The sequence below is a fragment of the Panicum virgatum genome, chromosome 3N, assembly GCF_016808335.1.
Source record: "Panicum virgatum strain AP13 chromosome 3N, P.virgatum_v5, whole genome shotgun sequence".
Lineage (NCBI taxonomy): Eukaryota > Viridiplantae > Streptophyta > Magnoliopsida > Poales > Poaceae > Panicum > Panicum virgatum.
In genome coordinates this window covers 64,817,290-64,827,151 of record NC_053147.1, presented here as the reverse complement: position 1 = coordinate 64,827,151, position 9,862 = coordinate 64,817,290, and the positions used below count along the sequence as shown (strand labels likewise).

The following is a 9,862-nucleotide window of genomic DNA, read 5'->3' as shown; positions in this document are numbered from 1 at the left end:
TATAAAATAATACCATATCATATGGAGTTACAAGTGATTGTGTGGTGTGGTGGTAAGGAAGGAGCGTGCAAGGCATGAGGTAGGCGGTTCGAATCCCAGATGATGCAAGTGTGCATATTTTGTAAAAAAAATGGTACCTGGACACAATAGGTCTTATGGTGGTGGCTGGTTACTTGGATTTTTTTTGTTTTCTGTACATGGATTTGTAGGGGCGGGCCATGAGTCTGGTTACCTGGATTTTCTTGATTTTTTTTGTTTTCTGTACATGGAATTGTAAGGGCGGGCCATGTAAAAATCATTTTTAGTGGTAGGTGCATTACCCGCCCCAAAAATAACATTTTTAGTAGCCAAAACTTGGGGCGGGTGCGAAGTCCGCCCCTAAAAAATGTTTTTACCCGCCCCTATAAATGATTTTTGTAGTAGTCAGCATCCCCAGTGTTAGGATCTTAGCTTCTTAGATGCCCAGACAGGGACCTTGAACAGTATGAAGATGGCAATGAAAGTAGGTGCTCAATTCTCCAATAATGACCGGAAAATTCAACTCTTTACACTGTGGAGAGGGGGGGCTATTTATACCCCTAACCCTCGGCCAGGTTTTTCCTAAATTACCCCCTTCCAACTCATTTACAGCTCACTTTTAGCCGGCTTCGGGGTAAAATTACAAGGTGAGAGGTTTACAAATCCGACATTCTCACGTATTTGAGAGGTGTACAAAACCGACCTTCTTACATATTCACGTTTCACACACATATCTACAACCGACGAAGGTTTTCACTGCCTTCGGGGACCTCCGGGAGTCACAGCCATGAAGGTTCCATCAACAAGCAATTAGCTGTCACCTTCGTTCCCGAAGTTGATTCCTTTACCTGAAGGTCCTGGTCTTCGAACTTGTGCTTCTGAGCAACCGTTCGTCACCTTCGGCCGGACGAAGGCGATATCCTTCGTCGCCGAAGGTATTGGTCTTTGCGCTTGCGCTTCTGGGTAGCCATCCGTGACCTTCGTCCTACAGAAGGTGTTATCCTTCGTACCAAAGGTCATGGTCTTTGTGCTTGCGCTTCTTAGTATTCATCCGATACCTTCGGGTATGCTTGGCTTCCTCTCGTTGGGGCCCTGCAAACAGGTTAGGGAGCATTTCCGAGGGTGAGGGCTTGACCCGAAGGTCCAATCCCCAACAGTAGCCCCTCGAGGGTGAGGTCCGAAGCCGACGGTCCGAACCCGCGTTGAAGAAAAAGATTGCAAGTAACCTTCGGGAAGCTCCCGAGGAAAAACGTCTCCCGAACCGTCGGCTGCAACGGTCATTTTTGGTGGTTTACGTGTCGGGCTCCTATTGCGCCGCTTGGGAGGCCGACTCCTCGATTTTACCTTTGGTACTGTTGCTTTCCCTCACCTATATAAGCGGAGGCGGGGGGTAAATTTTGTGCCCTCTCGAGCTTTGCTTACCTTCGGCGCTTTCCACTATAAAGTGTTTCTTTCGAAGGTTCCGTTTTCGTGCGTGGTCAAGTTGGTCGTTTTCCTCGGTGTAAGTGGATTTGTGGTTTATGGCTCGTACTAAGCAAACAGCGAGGTTGATCGAAGGTTCGTTTGAACCCTTTTTCCTAATTTTCCTTTCTTTGTTTTTGTGTAGATATGGCATTCATTAAGAGGGCGGTTCTTCGTGTAGACTCTGGTCCAGCTCCCAAAGGAGAGGCGGGTGGTTCGCAGCCTTCTCAGTAGCAGCAGTCCAGCGAGAGCCTTTCGGCGGTGTCCGCGGACGTGTCAGAATTAATGGCTCTGGAGAAACATAAGACTGCTTTTTGAGCCATCTGTCGTTTCTCAGAGCACGATATACTTCTATGTTTCGAAGGGCTATTTCGCCGAGGGGGTTTGTCGCCCTCCAGGGGCAGAATTGATTCCTATACCGGAGACCGGCGAGGTTGTGGTCTTTAAGGATTTTTTTATAGTGGGGCTTAGGCTTCTGATGGATCCAATTGTGGCGAAGCTTTTGGAGCCATTTAACGTGAAGGTCCACCACTTTACCCCGAACGGTATTGTTGCATTGGCCAAGTTTCTGTGGGTGGTGCGGACCTTCGGAGGGGAAGTGTCCGTGGATGCCTTTTGTAGGCTTTTTCAGCTGCACTGCCAGCCTCGTAAGGTCTATGTAGATGATGATGCCGAGCTTAGTGAGGTTCAGAACGGCTGCTGCACCTTCGTTCCTCGCAAGCCGAACAAAAGGACCGGCCTAGAGAAGGTTCTGCTCTCGACGGCTTACAAGAACAAGTGGGAAGGGAACTGGTTGGGATACTGGTTTTACGCGAAGATTGGCTTCCCTGATCCCGAAGGTTCTGTTGAGGAGAAGTATCTGCTGGCTTCGGACATTGAGATGTTTGATCACGTCTATCAGCCTGCCTTCAGCAAGCGTGGGCCGGGTTTCAAATCGTGTCTGGAAGCCTTCATGACGGCTTGCCAAGTTTGTGGTGGCAGGGATGCTGTCGAGGAATTTCTAGCTGCGAAGGTTTGGCCTTTGGCTGTTGGCTGGTCTCCATCGAGGTTCGAGCGCAAGCGCTTTGCTGGTTTGAAGTATGATGTGACTTCTCCGGTTTTTGGGCTTCGGAGGCCCGAAGGTTCCAGTGACGAAGTTATTGTTGGTGAGCTGGAGCGGCAGGCTGTGGAGATACAGGGTCCATGGAACAAAAAGGAGTATCATTCTTTGGTGGAGGTGTGCGGGGGTAACCTTATGTTGAACCGGTGTTTGGCTGAGATGGGCGTGGCCTTCGAGGCTCGGCCGATGCCGGCGAACGACGTTCCAAGAATGACTCCGCCGGGGAACATTGGTTCGGAGGTTCCTGGGTCGAAGTCCAGAGGTAAGGCTAAGGTGGAGGAAGCGGGGATCTCCGGGGCTGCTAGCACGCGAGGTCGCGGGGGCGGTCGGAAACCTTCGAGCACTAAGGTTTCTGTTGCGAGGGCTGAGAGCGCCAAGAGGAAGGCGCAAGATGAGTATGTTTCTTCGGGCGACAGCGGTACGCCCTCATTCATGGAAGAGCTCATGGGGATGGTGGGCGGGGAGATTGTAGTTCCCGAAGGGAGGCCTTTTAGATCCCGTTATGATCTTAGCGATGAGTACGGGACCATGCTTTCCGGTTCTGGCCGTCGGGTTGAGGTTGCAAAAGCGTTGATTAACCTTCATGGTTCATCCGAAGGTATGACGAAACGCCAGAGGATTCAAAGCCTCGTCAAGACTGGGGCCAAGCCTGCGGACATCCCGAAGCCTCCCGTGCCGAGGGTGACCGACTCGACGGCTGACGCCCCGAAAGGTCCGGCTCTGGCGTCGACCGCTGCACAGCCTGTTCTTGCGGTGAACATCGAAGAGGGGGAAATCTTGGTTGGTGAGACGTTGATGGCGCTCAGAGGTGGAGAGGTTCCCAGTGGTTCTTCTGCTCCACCTTTGGACAAAGAGGTGGAGGCGTTGGAGGGATTGAATCTCGACGAAGCCGGTAAGCTTCGCTTCTTTGTTTTTTGTGAACCCTTTGTTTTGAGACCTTATAAAATTCCTCTTTTATTTCCTTCGCAGCTATCTCTACGTCGATGAGGCAACTTTTGGCTCTGATGCATGGGCCTGGAACGACTGGGATTCTTCCTCCTGAGAGGGGTAGGGTGGCGTCTGATTACGTTTAGCCTTCCTTCACTTTTTGTTTTCCCCGAAGGTGATTTTGTTTTTGATTCAGAGTTTAATGCAGCCGTGGCAGTGGCGTCTACCTCCGACGTTGCCTTCATTGTTGCTGAGTTGAGCAAGAAGATTGCCCACGCCAGCCGTACTTTGATGCAGAAGGCCAAGGCGGACGCGGACCTTCGGGTGGCGAGTGCCACCGAGAGATTGGGTCTAGCTGACAAACTACGGCGGGCTGAGGCGGAAATTCTCGTTCTGAAGGACGAGAACCAGCATTTGAAGGCCAAGTGTTCGAGGCTGGAGTCTGCTGCTTCGGATAACGAGAAGGTTCTAGAGAGCCTTCGGAGGACTGTTGAGGGGGATGCAAATGAGAAGGCTGCCCTCAAGGGGAGGATCACCGAGCTGGAGAGGGTTTAGGCTAAAATGATTGAACTCGAGCAGGTCTTCACCGAGGTCGCCAGATGAGCCGATGGAGTGTACCAAGAGTACAAGAAGGCTCTTGCTACCCTTGGAGCGGAGCCTTTGCCCTTGCCTAAGCCGGCCGAAGTTCGAGGGCCTCGGGGAGCTGATGAGTGTTGCAAATGACAACGCGGCCTCTGTTTCCTTCGAGGGGTTTGTTGGAAATCTTCTTCGCGCCGGCGCAGTTGATCTTGCCCGACTAGATGGTTTTCAATATGTACCCTACGAAGGCTTGGCAGTGGAGGTGGCAAGAATTCAAGAGGTGGAGGCTGTGTTTTTTGAGCAGTTCTGGGAACCTTCTGGCAAGGTCGCCGTTCAGACTCTGGCAGCCGCAGCTGCTGAGGCAGGATTGGTTTCAGCAACCTTTCGTTTTTCTTCTGTTTGTTTTTGATTGGTTTCGTCTATTTGGTGCAGGGGGTGACTCCCGATCAGCCTTCGGAGGACAATCGAATGTCTGAGGATCGGAGATCTCCTTCAGGGAATGACGCCGGTGGTTCGTTAGGGGCTCAGGTCTAGAGATGAGTTTGTAGTTTACTTTGGTAGTTTTCTAGCACTTTGGTCTGTAAATATTCCTATGGTGCAGGATGTGAACAACGCTATGGTATTGATAAGCCTTGCTCGTCCTGGATGCAGCGTTGTGGAATATTTAAGCTGGTCCGGTAGAAATTCATTGTAATATGTTTTGCTCTTTCGTCTGAATGTGACCTTCGCGATTGTCTTTGTAGTGGCTTCTTATTGCGTACCCTTTAGGTTTCCTTTCTGTGTGCATCCTTCGAGGTGCCATGCTTTGTGCATCCTTCGAGGTGCTTTGTTATGTGCATCCTTCGAGGTGCTGTGTTTTGTGCATCCTTCGAGGTGCTTTGTTATGTGCATCCTTCGAGGTGCTGTGTTAGGCATATTTGCACATATGGTTTGCAGAGTAGGACTCGGGGGGCTCTTGGACAAAAACATCTCCCCCCCAGCCTTCTTTTTTTCTTCCCGAAGGATCTTTGGTTGTTTGTCAGACCTTTCCTTCGTTAGGTAATTTGCTATTGTCCGAGGCGACGCTCGTTGGGGTGTTTCTTGAAAAAACGTCTCCCCCCTTCCTAACGAGTCGTTGCCCGGGGGCATTTTATGAAGAAGAAGTGTTTGGTGTCCTGATAGATGATTTGTTTGCTAACGAAGCAACGTGCGGAAACTTTGTATTTTTTTGAAAAAATGTCTCCCCCCTTTCTTGTGCGCTGTTGTCTTCGAATGGTTTTGTTCTTTTCGTTGCTGGGTAAGTTAAGTGATGTGTGCCTTGGGTTAGGATGGAAAAAACGTCTCCCCCCTTTCTGGCATCCATCCTTCGATGCTTCCTTAGTTATTTTTGGTTCAGACCTTTTGGAAAGGTCGAAGCCCCTTGGCGTTTTTGTGATTGTTTTCGTTTTTTGCCGAAGGTTTTTTTGGTTCGGGCCTTTAAAAGGTCGAAGCCCCTTGGCGTTTTTGCACTTTTTGTGCGTTTTTTGCCGAAGGTTTTTTTGTTCGGACCTTTTGAAGGGTCGAAGCCTCTTGGCGTTTTTGCACTTTTTTTGCGTTTTTTGCTGAAGGTTTTTTGGTTCGGACCTTTAAACGGTCGAAGCCCCTTGGCATTCTTTTTGCACTTATTTTGCCTATTGTGCCGAAGGTTTTTTGGTTCGGACCTTTTGAAAGGTCGAAGCCCCTTGGCGTTTGGTTTGCACTTGTTGTGCCTTTTGTGCCGAAGGTTTTTTGGTTCGGACCTTGAAAAGGTCGAAGCCCCTTGGCGTTTTGTTTGCACTTATTTTATCTTTTTTGCCGAAGGTTTTTTGGTTTGGACCTTTTGAAAGGTCGAAGCCCCTTGGCGTTCGGTTTCCACTTATTGTGCCTTTTTTGCCGAAGGTTTTTTGGTTCGGACCTTTTGAAAGGTCGAAGCCCCTTGGCGTTTGGATAAGTATGCAAAGTTTGCAGATTCTGCATACTTTGCTAACTTACTGTTTTGTGCAGCATGTAGGTGCTTGCCGAAGTTTGCCACTTGGGCTGCTTAGGCGAATGTGACACTTTGTTTGGGGAAATTCATTGCATTGAAATTGTTTACAATGGGTCCGCCTCGTCAAAAATCTCACCTCCTGTGTAGAGTTTCCCCTTGTGAGGAAAAGAGTACGGCCCGTTTGCAATGTAAAAAAGAACTGAAAATAAATGCGAAGGTCCGCAATCGCTTATAGCTTCGCGATGCATCCTTTTTACAAGTTTATATGTAGTACTTTTTGAGGTTGTCCGCGTTCCAAGGATGCTGCAGCTCATTGCCTTCGGCGTCGGACAGGTGATATGACCCTGGCCTGTTGCTCTTGATTACTAGGAATGGCCCTTCCCACTTTGGTTAAAGTTTGCCGGAGGTTTCAGCATTTGGCTTCCTTTTTAGGACCCAGTCTCCGACTGCGATACCCTTTTTCATGATTTTCTTGTCTCTCCACTTCATGGTTTCTTGTTGATACTTGTCTAGATTTTCTGAAGCTTGAAGGATGTCTAGCTCTATGAGGTCTTTGTCATCCGAGGGTGTGCCCTCAACTTGGTGGGTCACCCTTAGGCTTCGATTTTTAAGCTCCTCTGGTGTCATTGCTTCGGCACCATATAGTAGTCTGAATGGGGTGAACTTGGTGGTTCTTGATTCTGTGGTGTTGTGGGACCAGATGACCTTCGAAAGTTCATCTGCCCATTTGCCCTTTTTTGATTAAACAGGCACTTCTTGATGCTGCCGAAGATGATGCCATTGGCCCTTTCGACGGCCCCGTTGGATTGTGGGTGGTATACCGAGGCAAAGATTACCTTCGTGCCCAAACTGTAACAGAATTCTCTGAAGAGCTGTGAATCAAATTGTTTTCCGTTATCGACGGTGATCTCCCTTGGGACCCTGAACCTGCAGACGATGTTCTGCCAAAAGAATTTTCTGATTGTTTCTGATGTGATGTTGATGAGTGGCTTGGCTTCGATCCACTTTGTAAAGTACTCAACAGCAACTGCTGTGTACTTGTAATTGCCTTGAGCTGTGGGTAGGGGTCCCACTAGATCAATTCCCCATCTTTGAAGAGGCTAGGTCAGGGGTATCAGTTGAGTTGGCTCCGAAGGTTTTGAGGACTTCGGGCCCATCATTTGGCATGCTTGGCATGTTTTCAGTATGTGCTGAGCGTCCTTCAGTGCTGTTGGCCAGAAGAATCCTTGCCTGAAGGCTTTGGAGACAAGTTGTCTGAAGCTAATGTGGGATCCGCAAAACCCGGAGTGAATTTCCTTGAGGAGCTCGATTCCTTCATTTGCCGAGATGCACTTTAACCATGGGCTGGTTACACCTGACTTGAACAACTCTCCCTCGGAGATAACATAGCCCCTCGCTCTTTGGAACATTTTCTTCTCCTCTTTCTCATTTGGCAGCTCGATGTTTCCCCGAAGGTACTTCATTATAGGTGTTCTCCAATCTTCGGCTGAGATGACTGAGACTTGTTTTTCTTTCTTCGGCTTGACCGAAGGTTCTGTGATTTCTTCGAAAAATACATCCGATGGTAACTGCTCCTTTCTTGATGCTGCCTTTGCCAGTTTGTCGGCTTCGTTGTTCATGTGCCTCGGGATATGAACTATGTCGAAGCCCTTGAAATACTTCTCCATGGATCTGACGGCATCAAGGTACTCGATAAGCTCTTGTTTTCTTGCCTCCGAGTCCTTTTCGATGTGGTCTCTGATGACCTTCGAGTCTGTTTTAACTATGAAGTTTTGATGGCCAAGGGCTTTCATTTTGCGAAGGCCCAGGAGCAAGGCTTCGTACTCGGTGGTGTTGTTGGTAGATGATTCGAGGTTGCCGAAGGTTAGTCGTGCTGCGTATCTTGTTTTTGCTCCCGAAGGATACTCTATGATTGCAGCAATGCCCGCTCCGTCGTTGCACCGGGCCCCATCGCAGTGCGCGATCCAGGTTTCAGTCGAAGGTTCCTCCTTGAAGGTTGGGGATGTCCAATCGGCAATGAAATCTGCTAGTACTTGTGATTTGATGGCTGTTCTTCTTTCGAAGTCTATGTAGAACTCCGAGAGTTCTGAAGCCCATTTGGCAATTCTGACTGAGGCCTCTCTGATGCTGAACAAGTCATGCAAGGGTTGATCTGTGACCACAATTATCTTGTGAGCTTCGAAATAGAGTCGTAGCTTCTTGGCAGACATGACCACTGCGTATGCAATTTTTTCTAGCTCTGAGTATAGGAGCTTCGAGCCTGCAAGAGCTTCGAATACGAAGTAGACGGGTAGTTGCTGCTTCTTTCCTCCAACTTCTCTCTCGAGGACGAGTGCTGCACTGACAGCAGAGTAGGATGCCGCGATGTACAGTAGCAACACGTCCTTCGGGTCAGGTGATGTCATTTTGACCATGTTCTGGAGATAGTTTTTGAGTTCCTGAAGGGCTTTGCTTTGTTCGTGGCCCCACTCAAATTTGTTTGCGTTGCAAAGGACCTTGAAGAATGGTAAGCTTCGGTCTGCAGAGTGGGGGATGAATCTATTTAGGGCTGCTATCTGCCCTGTGAGTTTCTGTACGTCCCTGATGGACTTTAGCTCCTCCATGTTCCAAAGAGCTTTTACCTTGTCGGGGTTTGCTTCGATGCCATTGGTGGACACTAGGCATCCTAGCACCTTTCCTTTGTGAACTCCGAAGATGCACTTATTGGGGTTCAAGGACAGTCCTGCTTTTCTTAAGCTTGCGAATGTTTCAGCCAGATCTGCCACATGGTTGCTTCTTATTGAACTGGTTACAACAATGTCATCAACATAAGCCAGGACATTCCTTCTAAGTTGGTGTTCTAAGACCACGGAGGACATTATTGAAAAAGACTGTCCTGCATTCTTTAATCCTTCGGGCATCCTCACAAAGCAGTAGGTGCCGAATGGTGTTATGAAGCTTGTTTTCTCTTCATCTTCCTTTCTCATCCATATCTGGTGGTATCCGGAGAAGCAATCCAGCAGAGACATGAGTTGACTGTTTGCTGCGTCGTCAACGACTCTGTCGATTCTTGGTAGCGGGAAGTCATCCTTCGGGCAGGCTTTATTGAGGTCAATGAAATCGATGCACATGCGCCATTTAACATTCTTCTTTTTGACTGGCACGGTGTTTGCCAGCCATGTTGGGTACTTGACTTCTCTAATGACATTTGCATCTAGCAGTCTCTGAACTTCTTCCTTGACTGCTGCGACTTTTTCATCTGCCATTTTGCGAAGCTTCTGCTTCTTCGGCTTGATGTTTGGGTTGATGTCCAGGCGATGCTCAATGATGTCTCTGCTGACTCCCCGAAGGTCGCTGGTGGACCATGCAAAAACATCTTGATTCTTGCGGAGGAACTCGAGAAGTTCTTTCTCCTCTTCTGGCTCGAGGGTTGCATTGATAGTCACCATTTTGTCGGGGAGATGTACATCGAGGGGGACCTTCTTGACTTCACAGTCTTCTTCGAAGGTTGCTTTCTCGCTGTCCCTTTGCTGCTCTTTGAAGGTAACGGGCTTGGATTCAGTCCGAAGATTATGGACATTTTTCTGTCCTGGGGTGTATCCCCGCTCAATGTCCCGCGCAAGTTGCTGGTCCCCGCGGACGGTGAAGATCCCTGCGGGAGCTGGCATCTTCATGCACAAGTATAGTTGATGGACAATAGCTTCAAACTTGTTGATTGTCCCCCTTCCTAAGATTGCGCGGTATGGGTAGGGCATTTCTACCACATCGAAGGTGATGTGCTCTGTTCTTGCGTTGGCCGTGTCTCCGAAGGACAT

General features: G+C 49.0%; 1 protein-coding gene across 1 annotated transcript; it reads right to left on the bottom strand.

Moving 5' to 3' along the window:
- Window positions 1-6,691: 6,691 nt before the first annotated feature.
- On the bottom strand, window positions 6,692-9,862 carry LOC120668016. The gene is made up of 2 exons (XM_039947981.1): window positions 7,625-9,862; window positions 6,692-7,009 (listed from the first exon to the last, which is right to left on the bottom strand). Exons 1-2 carry the CDS (start codon window positions 9,860-9,862, stop codon window positions 6,692-6,694), a joined length of 2,556 nt encoding a protein of 851 aa, XP_039803915.1.

Bases quoted from the DNA above. Each gene is read 5' to 3' on its own strand.
- LOC120668016 (XM_039947981.1), bottom strand. From the start codon at position 9,862: ATGTCCTTCGGAGACACGGCCAACGCAAGAACAGAGCACATCACCTTC. The intron at 7,010-7,624 runs GTATTTTTCGAA...TTCTTTTGGCAG, and splicing joins AGGAGCAGTTACCATCGGAT to AACATCGTCTGCAGGTTCAG.